An 18035-nucleotide genomic window follows, 5' to 3' on the forward strand; every position below is an offset into this window, starting at 1 on the left:
TCCTGTTGTTACTTCCCCTTGCACACGCTGTCTCTGTACGGGATCACGCCTGGGAGAGAGCGCACGTGCAAGGCGGTGCCGGTGGTTTAAAATGCAGGATTTCTGGTAGCGTGTACCCAGTGATAACGCAGGTACCGACACCCCGAGGGAGCTTGTCCTGCTGCTGGTGGAGTGCCGCGGGGGTAGAGACAGCCTTCACGCCAACAGGTTCTGTCCGGAGAAGGCTCGGTTCCTCCGGGAGGCCGGCTTCCCTGGGGGTGAGCGGGATGGCGTCCTGCCCGCTCGGGTGGGCAGCGCTGCCCCGGGGCCTTCGCTGGGTTAATGCCGGGCATCGACACCCGCAGCTGCCGGCCCCGCGCAGGGGGTGCACGCCGGCCCCCTCCACCCGCTGCTGGAAGACCTCACGGAAACTACGTGGGAAATCTCCGCAGCCGCACTTGCAGTCTGAGAAGTTCTGCTTTTCTGCATGAGAAGCCCTCAGACGTTGTCCAGCAGAAGCGTTCAGCAATACGGTACCAGTCCTGCCTGGCGTAAGGTGACGTTAACACAAGCGTGCTGGTCCGTGCTCACGGCAGTGCCAACATCTGGGGCTCCCGGCTGGGTCTGGATGGAGACTCCTGCGCTCGGAGCGGAACCAAGCTAGGAGGGACCTGCAGGACCTGCCATCTGCAGCCCCACGTTTGAGACGGGCGATGCCGGCCCCGCTGCTGGCAGTTGTGGGTAGCCAGGAGGAGTTTTGCCAGATTTCTTGCTGCTAGAAGCAAAGTTTGTATCTGAGTGCGTCTGTTCTGAGCCCCAGATGCTCTCCTCGCTCCTGAGTGCAGGACCTGCCCAGGGAACAAAGGTTGTATAATGTCATCAAATATTTATGCAGCAACATTATGCAGCAGAGTTCAGAACTGCCAAGTGAAACATTAATAGCCACAGCTGGGTGGTGCAGAGCATCCCGGGAGCCAGGAGGGCCCGAAGTTTTTGTGTTAAGCCACTACGCAGTCTGGAGCCTGGCAGAAGCTCGAGCGGGGCTCCTGGATGCTCCCGCAGCCGTGAAGAGCTTTGTCGGTGGAGCCCCGCTGCCTCCCTCCTGCGCGCCGTCTCCTCGCCGGCCGGACGCCGTACCCTAACGGCTAGAAAGGGGAGCAGCCGGCGTCCCAGCCCAGCCGCCTTCCTGCCAGCCGCTTACGAGCGCTTTGCGGAGCACGGCGGGTGAACCGCTGACGAGAGGCGTGCTGTGTGACGGCCGGACGGAGAGGAGGACGGCCGGCGTGGCGGAGAGCCCGCTCGCCCTCCGCCCCTGCCGGAGAGCAGCAGGGCGTTTCTCTGCCCCCCTCGCCAAGGAGCTGCTCACCCGGGGGTCTCGGAGCTGACGCTGCAGCTTTTTGTAGTCTTCGCGTGGCGTTACGTGGAGGGGGACCAAAATGGCCTTTGGCCTTACACCTTACACCTTACACCAGAGGAGGCGTGAAACCAGGATCAATCTCTGGCGTTTAGCGTGGCTAGCTTTTAGAGAAGGTTACCAAGAGGTTTCTCCCTTTTTGAAGGGTTTGGTGCGGTTCGAGTTGGGGAAGACGCGCAGCATCTCCCCGCCCCATAGCCCACTAGGGAAGGGCTCCGTGGTTGCTTGTTGAGTATTTCCCCCGATGTCCGGCTGCTGCGGCGGGCAGCGCTAAGCTGTATTTCGAACGCAGAGACTTCGTTGCCGGTGTGCGACACCCCAGCCCGTGGCTGCTCCTGCCTGCCGCGCGCCGGCGTGCTTTCGGTGCTGCCCGCGCCGAGCAGGCAGCGGGACGGCAGGAGCTCCGTGCCCGGGCGACGGGTCTCTCTCGGGGTCCCCCGCTACGTGCTGCGCTGGGACCCGCGTGCTCGGCAAGGAGCGGAGGCATCTCCCTGCGCGCGGCCTGCAGAGCCCCCGAGGGAGGGGGGCTTCAGAGCCGTTTTCAGATTTTTAGTGCCGCTCCAGGTAATGTTTATTTAGGAGGACTTTTGAAAGATGCTGGAGTAGTCCTGAAGAGCTGCTACTACTGCTCCTAAATCAGCCCTGTATTTATCTGAGGGTTTTAAGCTTTTACTGTTGTCGTTACATTTTCCTGGCACGTTTTGCCAAGCAGAAGATGTTCTGGAAGATGGGTATCGGCCCTCAGTATTGAAATGGGCCTCCTGTTGAGTGTAGCCTTTTAGCAAAGGCTGGAAGTCAGCAAAATAGGATTTAGCGTAAGTAATACCGTAGGTAATCGGCTCTTTTGAAGTGATAACCTGTCCAGTTGTAATCTATGTTTTTTAAAAAAAAAAAAAAAGTAGCTGTAAGATCTCTCAGCTAGTTTATCGAGGCCTTGGGTGGGAACACGACCATTGCTTCTGGATATCGGAGAGAAGCCGTGGTGGCGGGAGCGACGCTGCACTGGTCTGCGACGGGGGCTGAGCGTTTGCTGATGGGCTTTGTACGACCAAATGCCTCGCTCATGACTGCATCCTTGGGGAGCGTCATATGGCAGCGGTTTTATTGATCTTTTCCGTTCTTGGTTACTTCAAGCTGTGGATTAGGTCACAGAATAAAAAAAGAAGCAGAATGGGAAAAGCTTTAAAACGTGCTCCAGTGTTTTAGAGCTGCGGCCGGAGAGCAGATGTCCCTGCCAGCGGTTCCCTCTGCCCGCTCCGATGGCTTCCAGCGCCCGGGGCTCCCTGCCTGCGCCCAGCGCGCTGCCCGTCCGGCTTCCCCCGCTGCCGGCTGGCAGAAGAGCGCTGCCAGCTTCGCTGTTCTCTGTTGTTGTATCAGTTACGGGAGGAGCATTTGTTAATGGGAAAATTGTCCTGCTGATGCGTAAGTGCGCAGCACGGATCTGCTGAGATACGTGGGGTGGTCTCCCCACCCTTCGCCGTGGGAGCACCCACTTGGTGCGGGTTGTTACTGCTATGCTGCATGTGCAAACGGTGGGTGTCTTCGGGGGGGCGGGGGGTCCTGCCTCGAAGTCGACGGATGCCTTTATTTCCAGAAATGAAAAGAAAGCATGGACGTGTTTGAGAAGCAGCTCCACGTTGTCCCTGCAGGTTTTATGACTAAAGAGAAATAGAGCCCGGGGGCTCCAGCATCTCTGTGGGCAGCTGGCTTGGGGATGCTCTAGCCCCTTCAAAAAACAAAGGGGAAAAACATTGTTAAAAATACCCCCCCCCAATCTCACACCCGAGCGACTTCTCAGGAAGGTGTGTTGGGATAAACCCGCTCCTTGTCGGCAGAACCTGGTGAACCCAGCGCAGCTCTGCCGTAAGGTGGCTGCACGGCTCCAGGCTGACCCGGGGCAGCCCAGATTTTGCTTTTGAAGCTAAAGATCTCTTAGAAGAAAATGGTGCATCTGCCCCCAGAGCGTCTGCTGGAGCCGGGGGTCGGCTCCAGGTTTGGGGTTCAGGCAGTCGGCCTTCTCCCCGGCTCGGTGGTCCCGCACCTCGCTCAAGGGGGAGAAGCGGGGCCGGAGCACGACGAGCGATCTCTGGTCTAGGCGAGAACCTGACCGGGAGGCTGGGCTGCCGCCGGGCTCTGTTCCTCTGTTTCGGCAGGAGCTCTGCTAGCAGGGTTCCACCTGGAGCTGCCCTGGGAGCGTGGGTTAATGAGCTCGTACACCTGATGCCATGCACACTAATTGCCGTGATGTCTTTTGTTTCCTTTACCTTGTTCTCTGCTGCATCTGCTGCCGTGCTGCTGCGGTCTGTATCTCTGCTCCTGTCTGTCCCTGTATGAATGTCTCTCCTCCTCTGCCTTCCGCTCCCGTTGCCCTCCAGACCAGCGCCCGGCGGCCCAAGGTGAGCAGCTGCGCTCGGGGCACCGAGCGTCCCCTCCGCTGAGCGCGAGCTCAGCGACCGCTAACCCCAGCGCGCGCTTTCTCTTGTCCTTCCGTCTCGTCGCGCAGAGCTCGACGGAGCGGAGGAGCTCGCGGGAGCGATGTGCTCCTCTGGAGAGTGTTTAAATTGCTGGGGACGACCTACCTGGGCAAAACGTCCCTAGAAAAGCTCTGTGCTCTTAGCCAGAGCTCATCTAACAGAGCGGAGCGCAAAAGCGGCGTGGTAGTGCCCGGTCTGGCTGGCTGGCGGAGCACGCTGCTGGCTGTCCCTGTTAATGCCGTTACTTGCTTCTCACTGACTGCCGTTTCCTAGCTTACGTGGGGCACGTTTCGGTGGGGTCTTGAGGGTGCCCGTTGGAGGAGAGAGGTAAGAGCCAAGAGGTGTCGTCCAGGACTGTCTTGATTCCAGCACAGAGGATCGCTCGCGTTTTGAGGCCTGCCCTAGCCAGCAGGACTTGCCTTGCAAAGGGGCACGTGGTTGGAGGAGAGCAGACAAGGGAGATCAGTCCTCAGAGAACTCTATGATAGCCACGTTATGGTTTGTAAATGGTGAACAGGTTTTTTTCCTCTTCTGTGCAGGGGTACGCTGCAGGGAGGGCTTTATTTTCACTGGCTTGTACAAGAAACTCAAACCAGGGCAGCGACGGACTCGTTCAGGGATCCCAGCTGCCAGGCATCTGGCTTTCCCCTCTGAAAAATATCTTGTTAGCTGTCATTTTGGCACTGTAGGGCCAGAGCCCAGGCTGAGGTAGGACCCCATGGAGAAGAAAACAGTGACAGAAGTATACGAGCGCAGCGTGAGGAGGAGAGTCCACAACTCCTTCTGTAGGATAACGTTGCCTCTAAAATGTCTCCTCCCCAAACGCTTGAGACACGGCAAGGATTTTGCTGCGTGTCCATGTGACGCATTTGCAGTGAGGCAGGGAAGCGAGCTCAAGGTAAACGGCTTTCCTGTGCTGGTGTGGATTTTAAGCCAGTTTCCACTCCCAGCTGGGAGCTTACCCTTTACCAGGGCACGTCCTGGAGAGCCCTCGGTGGATCACGCACCGTTGCCCTCGGTTTGAATGGTGTTCTTGTTCTCCGCAACCTGTGCTGGAGAGGAGCGGTGAGCGGGTGTCCTGTGTGACCTCCCCCTGCTCCTTTGGCCTCGCATCTACGCGGGGCAGGAGTCAGATGGGGTTGAAGACACCCCCGCACGCGTGTCGAGATCAGAGCTGTTGCCAGCATTGACGAGCTGCCCTGGTCTGCAGCGTTGAGGGCCCCTCTCGAGTGGCTGCGTCCTGTTCTGGGGGGCTCACAGATGCGTCCGCATCAGACGGGGCCAGCTGGCAGGCGGCTTCCTCTGCTGGCCTGGACCTGCCTGGGCTCCTGGGCATGGATGTGCAATAGGAACCATGGGCGAAGGTTGCCTGGTAGCTGTGCAGAGGGCTCTAGGAGATGCCATGCTGCGTTTTGGCCCTTTCTGGAAGGAAGTACGTCCCTTGCACCTTCCCTGACCCTGACTGCCAAGCCAAGACGTGGATCTCAAAGGTTTCTAGCGCTTCAGGTGCCACAAGCAGTGGAGCCGTACCAGGTGCGTCCCTGGCGACGCTGCTCTGTCCCCACAGAAGCGGAAGGCTCGCTCTGTGAAGGGTTTTTAATCCCTAAAGCAGCAGGAACAAGAACAGCGTCCTTGTTTTGAGCAGTGTATTTCTTGGAGATAGCGCGCGTGGCTTGGTGCCACGGGGGCTGTTCCAGGCAGGGGCTCGCACCGTCCCTGGGAGAGCCCGGGGTCGCACCTGGGAGGGGAAGGCTGAGCTGCCTGCCCGTCCGTGGGGCGGTTTAGCTATCGCAGTCGAGCTAGCTCAGATTTGCCTAAAACAAGCTAGGAGTCGGCCGAAGATCCGACTAGAGCATGGCAAGTGAGCGCCTGGTTTCTACGTCCTGCTGCTGCTTCAGCGGGCGGGTGCAGAGGCGTAGGTGCTGGCCCTGTCTCGGCTGCGCCCGTGCACGGGCCCGGCCAGCCTGGGGTGAGCCACGCGCCTTGCGAAACTGCAGTGCACCAAAAAGCCAATCTCGAGGAGTAAAATAAGTCAGAAAATTAATTTACACGGTGCTAGATGCCACAGAGGTGAGTGCTGCAGACGTACAGGTCCGTGAGGAGAACAGCCGAGGTTTCTGATGGCCCCGGTGCTCTCCTTCAGACGTCGGCTTCCCTCGCTCACCTGGGTTACGTGGCCGGCCCCGCCGCTGGCTCCCAGGCAGCCATTAACAGCCTCGTAAGCACCGGGGAAGCAGCTCGCTGCTGCTCTGGTTCCTCCCAGCTCCACTGGTTTTCCCTGGAATCTGGTGAACTCTTGCTAGTCTTTCATTTTCTCCTTCTGCTCCCCTGAAATTCGGGGCTTCGCCCCCCCGGCTGGCGGAGTTGCGGACAGAGGGCGCAGACTCGGGCGCCTGCCGCGGCGTCCCCAAAAGCTGCCGGTGGCCCCGCACGCGTGCGTGGGCACAGCAGCACCCGAGTCAGACTCCTGCAAACGCTTGGCAGCAGATGTAGAGGATGGACAGGGGCGAAACCTTCCCCGCTCCCGTCTCGGCGTGCTTTGAGGTTTTGCTGTCTCATCCTCTGGAGCTGGAACACTAAAGCCTCGGGGCGTTTCCACTCGGCAGACGCTACCGAGGACCCTCATTAGTCCCTGCTCTGATCCCTCCGACACGCTCACTTGGTAGGCAGGGTCTGCCCTCGTGTCCCGGGACCTCGGGGTGCGAGCTGGCCTGGCTGCGGAGAGCAAGGAGATGGGTCTGTACCTGCAGCAGCCGCGCAGGTAGATGTGGCAGCGCAAGGAAATAAATGCAGCACGGTTTGTAGGGAGAGACAATCTTTTATTGACCCTGCTACTGCAGGAGGGAGGAGAGGGATTCCTCCTGCCTCAGGCCTGAAGCAGGGCTTGTGTGCTCAGAAAAGGATCCGTTTGGGTTTTTTAACCATGCCAGTGGTGTAATAAAATTTTACCTTTCCCTTCAACACCCCATTATCTGTGAATTTTGGCTGAGCCAGACTCCTCCCGGCGCAGCGTAAGATCACAGCGTTCACGCTGCCGGGGAGTCCCCGCAGTGGTGCCGGTCCTCGGCACGCTGCAGGCCTGGCTACAGCGAGGGTGCGGATGCGCTCCGTGCAGCCAGAGCTGTTTTGCCGTTGGTGTCCCCGCCGTCACCGTGCTCTCTGCCAAAACAGAGGGCAGTGCCTGACTCAGCCCCCTGCCCTGTTGAGGCTGGGCTGTGGTCAGTCCCAGCTCCCCTCCGTCCCTGTCCCAGCGAGTAAGCGCCGACCGCGTGTGAGAGCCTAAAGCGTCTCCGAAATTTCACTCTGGGATGCGAGTCTGGGAGACAGCGGTTGGCCTGGAGAAACGCCCTGGTGAAAGGAAAACACAGTGGCTGAAGTGGAGTCGAAGCGTGCAGGGCCAGTCGTGGAAGCGTTGTCTCCCTTGAAACGCGCTCATCTGCGTTTCTCCCTTGACCGTGTTGTTTTGCAGCCCACCCGGACCCCCAATTCCGCAGCATCCAGCGGCACGGCTGGGCCCTCGGGCTCAGCCTCTGCCTCCGGCGGGGAGATGAGCAGCAGCGAGCCCAGCACGCCTGCTCAGACGCCGCTGGTGGCCCCGGTTATTCCGACTCCCTCCCTGACCTCTCCAGTGGCACCTCCGGTTCCCTCGCCCACGAAGGTAAGCTGTGGCCAAGGTAAGCTGCGGGCTCTGCCGTGTGGAGGGTGGAGAGAAACCCTGCCCCAGTACTGGCAGGAGGAGGATGAGGAAAAGGGGAGCAAGAGGCGCTGTGACGGGTCCCGGCGGCGGTCACTGCGCAGGGCGACCGGCCGTAAGGCTGTGCGGGGTCGAGGCACCGGGGTCTGCGGGAGGAGCAGAGCAGGCAGGCGGCCGGGGGACAGAGAGGAGCGTGCGCGGCTTGGCGAGGGTTGGCCAAGGACAAACGCAGAGGCCGACACGCCAAAGCTGGAAGGACGCTTCCGAGGAGAGGAACGCCATGCTTAACTTGGTTCCCGATGCCCGTTCTCCCTTCCCGGGTCCCCGTGGGATGCACGTGGCGTCAGAGCGGCTTGGCAGGTGAACGCGGTGGGGGTCGAGGCTCTGAGTCAGAGCGTGAACCTGCCGGTGAGGGGAGAGCTCAGCTGCCTTAAATCCAGAGGAGGAGCTGAGCACTGCTCCCTCCAGCCACTGGTGTGGATGAACTGGGGCGGGGGACCAGCGGCGGATGCACTTCGGGAACCCTCCTGCCTTCAGAAACAAAAACCGCTTGGAGAGGTCCGCTCTTTCCCCGGCTTGGGTGTTTCTCGTAATTATATCAGCATAGTTACTCCATTTTTTATCTTTAAAATAGTTTTCCATTACTTCCGTCCTGCTTTGTATTAATTAGTTACAATTAGAGCTTGCGAAAGATTTAGGGCACGAGGGCAAAGAATTAATAGCATGAGAGGACAAAGAGCTGGCTCTGAGGCTGTGTATTGGGGAAAAGGCTGAAAAGCCACCACTCGGTGGGAAGAAGGGATGTCCCTGCTCCCCCGAGCTGCCCCCGAGGACTCGGGTAACGGGTTTATCTAATGGGTGCAAAACCTGTTTGCTGGATAGCGTTGGTGGCATCCGCATGTCCAGGGTTGAGAAAGCAGCAGAGGAGAAATCTGTGTGGTTGTCCTATGCTGCTTGACATCGCGTAGGATTTTTTTCAAAATCTGTTCCTTAATGTCACCCAGCTTCGTGATTTTTCAGCTTTAGCCGTGATAGTTCAGCTTTCAGCTTTAACCCCGTGCCACTGCCAGAAGAGGGGGTCGCGTCCCCTCCTCCTGCCCTTGCTCGCAGCCGTTTGCCCAGGTACCGCTGCGCCGGCGCCAGCGTTTCTCTGGCCGCGGGAGCTGATCTGGCCAAAAAAGAACCGGCAAATACAGCGTCAGTTCTCCCCGGTGGGAGCTCGCCGGGGGATTACGTGGCCGCTGCTGTGGGATCGAGCGGGCGCTGGTGAAGGGCACAGGGCCGTCTCGGGGGGGCTGTCTGGGCGATGCCACTTCGGGACTGAATCGCCCTGGCTTCGGGCAGCTCCCTGCTCTCTGCAAGGGCTCCCGCGGCAGCTTGCAGGCAGGCGGCTGCAAGCGGGGGAATGGGACTGTAAGTCCAGGTACCGGGGGGAGCCTGGGGTCTGCTGCACAGCACTGACGCTTATTTACGGAATTTAAAACGGTTGGGACCCTGGGTGGAACTGGGGTTTTCTTTCAACGGCACGGACACCGGGCTTTCCCCGAAGGCGTGCAGTGACGGGGAACGGGGCGACGGGCACGAGTGGCAGGGCAGGACGTTCTGGCTGGCGTTAGGGAAGCGATCTCACGTGAGGGTGCTCAGACACCGGGATGGGTCTGGAGGGGCTGCGGGACCCCGTCCTTGGAGACAGCCAAAGCGTGGCCGGAGGAGGCCCCTGACCTACTCGGCGGGGAGGTGGAGCAGAGACCTCCGCTCACCTCTCCCAACCTCAGTTATTCTCCGATTCTGTAAAACACCGGTGTACTTTAGATGTATGATTTGTGTTCAAGACAGGCCACGTATAGAATAACTAAAGGTATTCTCTGTCTCCAGAACAGCTCGGCAGCATCTCAGTGTCTCCGTGAAGGCCAGGTGACTGCTGCCCCGAGGCTCTGGTTTGATGAGCGTGCATGTGGAAATCGCCCCATCAGCTCCGTAACGGGGAGCCGAGGGTTTTGCCTCAATCTAACTCACTCTCCAGTAACAGCTCACGTGTGGCCGTGCAATACCTTTGTGCTGCTTGGGTGGTGTGTCCCTTCCTGCGTGGGCAGCTCTGCAGTTACGGCATAGCCGGTTAGAAACGCGGTGCCAACCTTGCCTGTGTTTTAAGGCGAGTCAGGTGTGCCTTTCCCCTTGGAGCCAGGGAACTGTTAGAGCCGGGGGGGGGATGTGACCCCCGAGGCGGCTGCGTTTGCACCTTGTTGGAAATCTCAAGCCCGCGTCCCTTTTCCATGCGCCAGCTTTCATTTCGGCCACCGTGCGCTTTGGTCTCCAGATAACGCGGCAGGGCCCAGCTGCAGCGCTGTGCCACCGTGCAGCCGCTCCCGGGCCATCGCGTACTGGTGTTAGCGTCCTCCTCGAGCCGTGTCTGTTACACAGGTAAAGCTGGCTTCGTGACGAAGCCCAACTAACGTGGCCCAAAGGCACTTAGAGCAGAGGGGGGTGAATTCGGAGGGGTGCTGGTCAGCCAGCGGCGCCGCAGGATCGGCCCGAGGCACCCGCCTCTGTGCGGGTAACGGGCTAGAAAAGCCTCGGAGGTGGTCTTGGGCCGCCCGTGCGAGCTGATCTGGGGTGCAGAGCAGAGACCGTTTGAGGACTTGATCTGCCGAGGCAGGAGGGTTCCCGGGCTTTAGGCTGGTACCTGGCTCGCCCTCGTAGAGCTGCCCCGGGCCGGACGCGCGGTGGGTTACAACGCACGCCGACCCCGGGTAGGGAGCGTGGGGAGACCCCCCCCTGTGCAAACGTCTGCTGTAGGGTGGGTGTCGGGGGAGGACGAGAGGGGAACGGCTCGCCCGGGGCGCAGCGAAGTTGCGGCATGAATGCAGAGCCCGAGATGCTCCCCGCGTGTGTGCGTCAGCACGTTCCTGAATTACGCGCTGGTAACTAAAACCGCTGGCCGCTGTAAGTCTGTGCCCTCGTGCACGTTGCTTTGACAGAGCCTTCCTGCCAGATCTGGTTCTGTTTATGAAAACGTGTTTCTTGCATGCCAGTGCTCTGCTCTGACCCTCGGGGCGGGAGGAGGGTTGCTGAGGGGTGCATTTGGACGTGTTAGCGGTGGTGGTGGGGGGGTGTTTTGTTTTTAAGGGATTTAGGCATCCACAGGTCCCAGTGAAGTCAAAAGCAAGGTGCTCAGGACCTTTTGCCAGCCAAAAGGTTTTGTCAGCGTGTCAGTTTATCACACGTTGTATGTGTAGTAAAGATCAACAGATTAAAATGACAGACGGACTCTGTAGCCGCAAGCGTATAGAGTGATGCGTTCTTCTAAAACTGCCCCAGTAACGATGCCAAATACAGGCTAGCTGATGGGTCAGGTTCTGTGGGGGTTAAGTTAACGCCTCTGGAGCTCTCTCAAAGGATGTTGCTGCTCCTTTTGGTCATTCTTGGTTTGATGTTGTAGGAGGAGGAAAATTTGCGTTCTCAAGTCAGGGACCTGGAGGAGAAATTGGAAACTCTGAAGATAAAGCGAAATGAAGACAAAGCAAAGCTTAAAGAGCTCGAGAAGTACAAGATCCAGCTGGAGCAGGTGCAAGAATGGAAGAGCAAAATGCAAGAACAACAGGCTGATCTCCAGAAACGTTTGAAGGAGGCCAAAAAGGTGAGCGTCCCCGGGGAGCTGGGCAGCTCCGGCCCCGGGGCTTGCAGAGGGAGACGTGATTCCAGGGCTAATTCAGTTGCTGAAAATGGGGGGGGGGTTCTATGAAATATCAGCTGGCATTAAACCGTGTGCTGTCCTGACTCCTGTCTGCTGAGTACATGGCGGGTCCTAAAATGGCCTCTGACCTCACGTATCGCTATTCCCTCCGGTGTAAATACTGACTTAGGTATCGAGCTGCCAGTGCAAATCCCAGATACGGGCGGGCCACGCTGTTATTTGCTTGTCTGCTCCAGTACAAGCCTACATCTTTTCTGTCTTCGTATCAGTCTCTCCTCGCCTGCAGATCGGTTTTCTGCTGGGCTCTTTTGTGGACGGGAGAAGGTGTGAAGCACTGGCGGTGGGCCTTCCCCTCTCGGCCCGCAGAAGCTGCTGATGATTGGACTTGATCCTCCTGCGGGAGAGCCACGAGAGACATAATTGTCCGAGGCTCGTTATTTGTGAGAGGGGTTTCTCCGTCGTTGGCCTTGGGCTTCCAGGGTCTTCTCACTCGTGTGTGCTTGACTGCAGGAAGCCAAAGATGCCTTGGAAGCCAAGGAGCGCTACATGGAGGAGATGGCAGACACCGCCGATGCGATTGAAATGGCAACCCTGGACAAGGAGATGGCAGAAGAGCGAGCAGAGTCCCTGCAGCAGGAGGTGGACTCCCTGAAAGAGAAGGTGGAATATCTCACGATGGACCTGGAGATCCTGAAGCACGAAATCGAAGAGAAAGGTGGGAAGGGGTCAGCGTTCGGGTAGCCTCAGCCCGGGTCCCGCTGCACAGGGGAGCCCCTCACCGGGGAGCAGAACGCTTGACTGCTTGGGAGCAGTGGTGGCTCCTCACTGCCGGTTGCGGTGGGGCCGAGGCTTCGCCTCTGCCATTTCCCCGCAGCCGCCGGGGCTTTCTGCTGCGTCCCCAGCCCTGGTCGGCAGGCGCAGGTGCGACCATCGCACGTGGGCAGGTCAGCAGCAGGCAGCAGCTCGGCTTCGTCTTCACTTGGGTCCCGGCCTCGCCGAGAGGGCAGAGATGGAGCTGCTGTGCTTTTGAGTCTGGGGACAAGGGTTCCTGTCCTGGGCTTAGAGGAGCTCAGGCTTAGTTTTAATGCTTGTCATTTGCCCTGGGGACAGTGGATCCCACCCCAAAAGGTGTTTGACTGGGACAGACTTTCTGTGGGAGGTAACACAACTGCTTTTGTTGCTTACTGATCCAACCTCCCAGCTTTGCAGTGAGCACAGTTTCAAAAGCAGTGCATTACCCTTGTTTTGATTCCCCTGGGGCCTTTTAGCTCTTGGTATTCAAGGTGAGCTTTAAAAATTACACACAGCAGGAAATGAGCCAGCCATTAAACACTTGTCGTATCGGCACTCACCTGAAAACAAAATCAAACCCGCAGAAGCAGCAGACGATCGGGCAGGCAGGCTGAGGGATGCGACAGATCGAGGGACTGGGAAAAACGCGGGGAGGACAGGAGCAGTCTGCAGGAGGTGTGGAAATTACCGAGATGAGCAACGTCTTTGATTTGAGTTTGCTTTCACTGAATCGTGCGGGCTGGGAGGGCTGAGAGCTGCGGGCGCTCGCAGTGTCCAGCGACGCGTTGCTCTGCCATAGCCCGGCGCCTGCTCAGGGGCGGTGTGCGGGTTGGCACGGTGGTTCTTCATCTGCACTACCTGGCTTTGGCGGCAGCGGGGGAATCTCGCAGGCTACGAACACCAATGTTAAGCACGAGGCTTCAGTTTTGCTGAGCTGCAGGAGAGGAACGGATGCGTTTCCCCTTGGTATGACTTAGCTGTCCTCTCACTGGGGTCTGTAGTGTCACTTAGTGTTAAGAGAACCGGATCTGTTTAGCAGCTGCTGTTTCTGCACAAGCACCGTAATGCTTCCTTTCTGCTGCAGGCTCGGATGGAGCGGCATCCAGTTACCAAGTCAAACAGTTGGAAGAGCAAAACGCGAGACTCAAGGAAGCTCTCGTAAGGTAGGAGACCACTTGTGCTCCCCAAAAGCTGGGATCCTGCCGATGAAGTTCCTTCCTACGAGAGCCCGCGCTGTCTTGGTCTAATAAGAGTTTGTGTCAGAGCACTGATCCAAATGCTTCTCCGGAGCAGCCGGTGTAACACCTGCCGGCTGCTCTTGGGCTGCCTCTGAGCTCTGGTGCTCCTTGAAGCATGCAACGGGGAAGGCAGAATCTCTTGTCACTGGAGACCAGCGTAGATCAGGAGAAAATGAGCCACTTCAGAAAGCTTTTGGTTTTCACTTCTCTGTGTATGCCGTGCTCTGCTCCTCCAGCGCAGCTGCAGGTTTCTTCAAGCAGCCCGTGCAGGACAGTTCTCCAGACGCCTCCCGCGCGGGTCCTGCTCGAGGTTTCTTGAGCCCGCTCGGCACTGGGACCTCGTTGTTGCCTTTCCCTGGGCAAGCCCATCGGCCAGGGCTTTGGGGCTTTTCTTTTCTGGAAGCCACATGTGCTTCAGCCTAGAGGTTCAGGCGGGGTTCCTGCGGTAACCACACCATCCCCCACTGATAGGAAACACGGGAAACTGCCTCGCAAGGACCCCCAAACCAGCGCACGCTTGGGGTGGGAGGTATAAAGAAGGTCCGTGAGAGGAGCTGCCAGCGCTCGCGCTCCCTGGGCAGAGCCGCTTCGGGGCTGTCGGCAGAGCTGTTCGCACAGGGGCCTCGGCATACACACAAGCAAAGCTCTGTTCTCGGGGCGTGACGAAGCGCCTTTCCTTGTCTGTGCTTTGTCTTTTCTCTGCTGCTGACCTTCTCTCTCACGCTGTGAGAGGCTGGGAATGTGACTGAGTTTTCTTTGCTCACTGGGTTCTTCCTTTCTGTGCTTTAGCCTGTCCCATTTACAGCTATTCTTTCCTGCCTGTCTCTGTTGTCTATTTTTCTACGTTCTCCTCCTCTGCTCTCCCCATCCCCTATCGCTCTGATCCTTCCAAAGGAAGGTGCCGCCTCGGGCACCGATTCACCCCCGTCCCTCGCCGTTAAGGAGCTGTTCTCTGGGGACGCTGCTCCTGTCCCCACCAGGGAGGGGCTGCCAGCGGCCCCACGGGGGCTCTGCTGGCGCTGCCGATGGGCAGCCGGCACCGGCGTGGGCAGGGGGTCTTGACTCTGCCGGTGCCCGGCAAGAGCGGTGCCTGGGAAGGGAACGGCTTCTCTTGCTCTGGTCCCTGGGTCTCTGCTGGGCTTGTGATGGGTCTGGTTGCTCTGTCAAAGGATGCGGGACTTGTCTGCATCAGAGAAGCAGGAACACGTGAAGCTTCAAAAGCAAATGGAGAAGAAAAACACAGAGCTGGAGTCCCTGCGTCAGCAGAGGGAGAAGCTTCTGGAGGAGGTGAAGCAGGCGGAGAAAACGGTTGATGAGCTGAAGGAGCAGGTGAGCCCACGGGGGAAGGAGAGGTGGGGAGGCCTGGGGCCGTCTGGGGCATCGAGCAACTGCTGGCAGGCAGGCTTGGTCACCGCAGGCTTGGTCACCTCCTGGCACAGAGCGCTTTCCCTCCGTCGCCCTTGGAGAGCCACGCTCGGTGATACCTCTGCAGGGACTAATGCTGCTGGCTCCCTGTGCAAAAGCAAACCCTGTTCCAGCAGTGGAACCGTGCTGGCCTCTGCTTGGCCGTGGGGTGGCTCGGGAGCACAGGACATGGATGCTGTGTCCTGCTTTCCAGGGCTGATCTGTGATTGCTGCTTGCTCAGTGCCGATCCGTCACGTCTTCCTGCCTGGGTGATCTTCATGAGGCGTGTTCCTGGCCAGGCAGAGACCTCGGTGCAGGTGCGGGGCACCCTTAGGAAGCCCCCAGGGAGGATCTGCATTCACTGCAGAGCAGCCAGTGCGACTCCTCCGAACTCAGAACTGCTGTTCTGGAGGGACGCTGGCCTCGCGCTCTCTGAGCACGAGCCCGAGTCACGTGGAAGGCGGGCTGTTAGCAGAGGTGATGCTTCTTGATGCAAAGACACCGAAATGCCCGTTCCGCCATTAATACTGTTAAGTGTGTAACCACTCGCCTGCGTCCTCGGGGACAGAGCGCTTGGCAAGCACTGTCGCACGTCTGCAAAGACTCAGCCTGAAGGTCAGCATCGTTTGCACTGACCTGAAACCGCTCAGCCTTGTGCCCTGATGCTGCAGCTGAAGCCCCAGTAACATCTCTAAGAGCCAAAGCCAAGCCTCTCTTTTCACGTGCCCTTCCTTCTGGGGCTGCTGGCTGCTCTGGTTTGAGTTTGCTCTCCTGAGGGATGCTGTTCTCTGCTATCCGGAGGGAGCTTGGGCACTGTCTGGCAAACCCTCGCCCCAGGATGGGGAGACGGATTTATCAGCCGTGTCCCACAGCTCGCCAGGGTGATCCCAAGTGGTATAAAGGGATTTTTGAGCCGCTCGCTGCAGCATGTTGAGCTCCAGGGTGGAGCGTGATGTGGTGTGTGCTTGCAGGTGGATGCTGCTCTGGGTGCTGAAGAGATGGTGGAGACTCTGACAGAGAGAAACTTAGACCTGGAGGAGAAGGTCCGAGAGCTGCGTGAGACTGTTGGGGACCTGGTAAGACGGACTCCTCTGGAGTAAGGCCCGGTCCTGGAGGGCTTGCGCCGCTTCCTTCGTGCCTGGTGTGTGGCTGGGCTGACGCGAGGGCTGGTCCAGCCGCCTGCCCGGCGGTGAGGCTGCCCGAGGCACTGGGAACAGCCTGGCAGCGGTGCCAGAGGGGGCCGGGGGACCTCTCTACAGGCATCGCACTCGGTGCCGCTTCCGAGCAGCGCGCCCTTCTGCTCTGCAGAACGTGCCCCTTACCCCCCGGGGTGCCCTCTGCCCTGCTCCGACAACGCCCAGCTGCCCTCGCTCGCTAGGCTGCGGTGTAACCGCGTCCCGCGCTGCCTGCTCCTTGCCAGGAAGCCATGAACGAGATGAATGACGAGCTGCAGGAAAACGCCCGGGAGACAGAGCTGGAGTTACGGGAGCAGCTGGATATGGCGACGGCGCGGGTCCGCGAGGCAGAGAAGCGTGTGGAGGCTGCGCAGGAGACCGTGGCCGACTACCAGCAGACCATCAAAAAATACAGAGAGCTGACCGCACACCTTCAGGTGCGGCCCTTCGGTGCCCGCCGCGCGGCAGCGGGGCAGTTCCCGCTGGAGCCGTGCTCCTTTGGGAGCCCACCTCGGTGACGAGGACACCAAGCACGTGCAGGCAAGAGCGTTCCCAGCGGGGGTGGGCCTGGGGCAGGGGCGGCAGGCTGCCTCCCGCTCTCGTGGGAGATGGGCACGGCAGAACGCAGATGGCTGATGCCCGGAGAGCGGGTTCCTATTCGAGCTTTCCTGGGGACGTGCTTCTCGTGACCTCTGCCAGCCCTGCCTCTCCTTTTGCCTGTGTCCAGACGGGGCTCGCTGGCAGAGCCCCTGCTGAAGTCAGCACTGCAAAGGCTTCTGAACACGTGGCTGTTTCAGCCTTTTACTGCGCTGCGCTGCTTGCGCTCCAGGCTTGGGAGCCGAGTCCTGGAAAAGACAGAATAGCGCGGGGTTGTTCCAGCGCTGGGCTCGCTTCTCCTGGGCTTTGCTGGCCGCGAAAGGAGATGGGTAGTGAGTCCGTGTGGATTCCTTGGATTTAATACAGCGCGCTGTCAGCCGAGCGGTTGGAAAGCACTTGCGTTCCTCTGCCCTGCTTTCATCCATCCTTGCGCATGTTGCGCAACGAGCCCCCCGTGTTCCCCCCACCCTCCCCGAGGAAGGGGACATTCGGAGGTTAGGGGCGGGCGTACGGCAGAGGGCGCGGGATCACGGATCTCCTCTGTGCTGGTTTTCTGTATGTCTCATCGCGGCTTCTTTCTGTGCTCAGGACGTGAACCGAGAACTCATGAGTCAGCAAGAAGCATCTGCCGAGAAACAGCAGCAGCCTCCTCCCGAGATGTTTGACTTCAAGATTAAATTTGCAGAGACAAAAGCCCATGCTAAGGTAGGGCCAGCACGAGAGCTGCGCACCAGGCGTGTGAACCGAACAGGGCGCATTCGTTCCCGTGCGCGAGGCTCCTGAAGCAGTGGCTCCGAGGCCCGGGGCGAGTATTCCCCGTGCGGTGGGGCTGACCCTGGGGCACGGCGCTCGGAGTTGACCCGTGGTGCTTGTGCCGGCCGTGGAAACAGGCTGAGGCGACTGTCAGGATATTTCTCTCTCCTAAGAGAAACATCAAAGTTCGAATACCGCTGTGCAAAAAGGATGTTTTCTTGTGAAAGAGCGCGCTCAGAGCTGACAACGTAAGCATTGTTTTTATCACACTGAACGCTGGGCTGGAAAGAAAGAATGCTTGTGAGCGCAGAGACGTGGTGTACCCGGGGTCAGACCAGGGCTCCAGACCAGTCCCTGGGCCCCTCCGCAGAGCACTGGTGGGTCACAGCGAGAAATGGTTCCTGTGGCTGCCAGGGAGCGAGGCGTTAGCTGTGTCCCAGGAGGAGAGAGGTTCCGACTTTCTAAAACGCTGACGGGGCTGGGATGCACTGGGCTGGGGAGGGGACCGCGCGGGCTGCCTTGACCGTGCGTCTCCCGCAGGCCATCGAGATGGAGCTGCGGCAGATGGAGGTGCAGCAGGCCAACCGGCACGTCTCCCTCCTCACCTCCTTCATGCCCGACAGCTTCCTGCGCCACGGAGGGGACCATGACTGCATCCTGGTGCTGCTGCTCATCCCTCGGCTCATCTGCAAGGTGGGATGGGTGCCTCGGCTCCCGCCCGCCTGGGGGAGTTAGGCCTTGTCAAGAGCTTGTGCTAATTCTTCCTTTGAAGCTTTGAGCTGGGGCTACCTCCTGAGCTGGGCTGTCGGGGCTTGGAGTG

General features: G+C 59.2%; 1 protein-coding gene across 11 annotated transcripts in view; it reads left to right on the top strand.

The window, feature by feature from the left end:
* The window catches only part of DCTN1 (dynactin subunit 1), a 63824-nt gene that overhangs the window by 29140 nt on the left and 16649 nt on the right, over positions 1-18035 (top strand). For 8 of the 11 annotated variants that reach the window (XR_012775425.1, XR_012775426.1, XM_075499374.1 and 5 more), the window contains 10 exons: positions 3769-3789; positions 7337-7525; positions 11001-11198; positions 11766-11970; positions 13132-13210; positions 14455-14614; positions 15662-15766; positions 16111-16302; positions 17051-17167; positions 17756-17908. Coding sequence is in view for 9 of the 11 variants with exons in the window: in XM_075499374.1 (XP_075355489.1) it covers positions 3769-3789; positions 7337-7525; positions 11001-11198; positions 11766-11970; positions 13132-13210; positions 14455-14614; positions 15662-15766; positions 16111-16302; positions 17051-17167; positions 17756-17908 (1419 nt within the window). In the remaining 2 variants the exon portion in view is untranslated. The remainder of the gene's footprint in view (positions 1-3768; positions 3790-7336; positions 7526-11000; positions 11199-11765; positions 11971-13131; positions 13211-14454; positions 14615-15661; positions 15767-16110; positions 16303-17050; positions 17168-17755; positions 17909-18035) is intronic. The other 3 variants (XM_075499375.1, XM_075499384.1, XM_075499380.1) reach the window with 1 other exon arrangement.

This window comes from Mycteria americana, chromosome 4 (genome assembly GCF_035582795.1).
Source record: "Mycteria americana isolate JAX WOST 10 ecotype Jacksonville Zoo and Gardens chromosome 4, USCA_MyAme_1.0, whole genome shotgun sequence".
NCBI classification, from domain to species: domain Eukaryota; kingdom Metazoa; phylum Chordata; class Aves; order Ciconiiformes; family Ciconiidae; genus Mycteria; species Mycteria americana.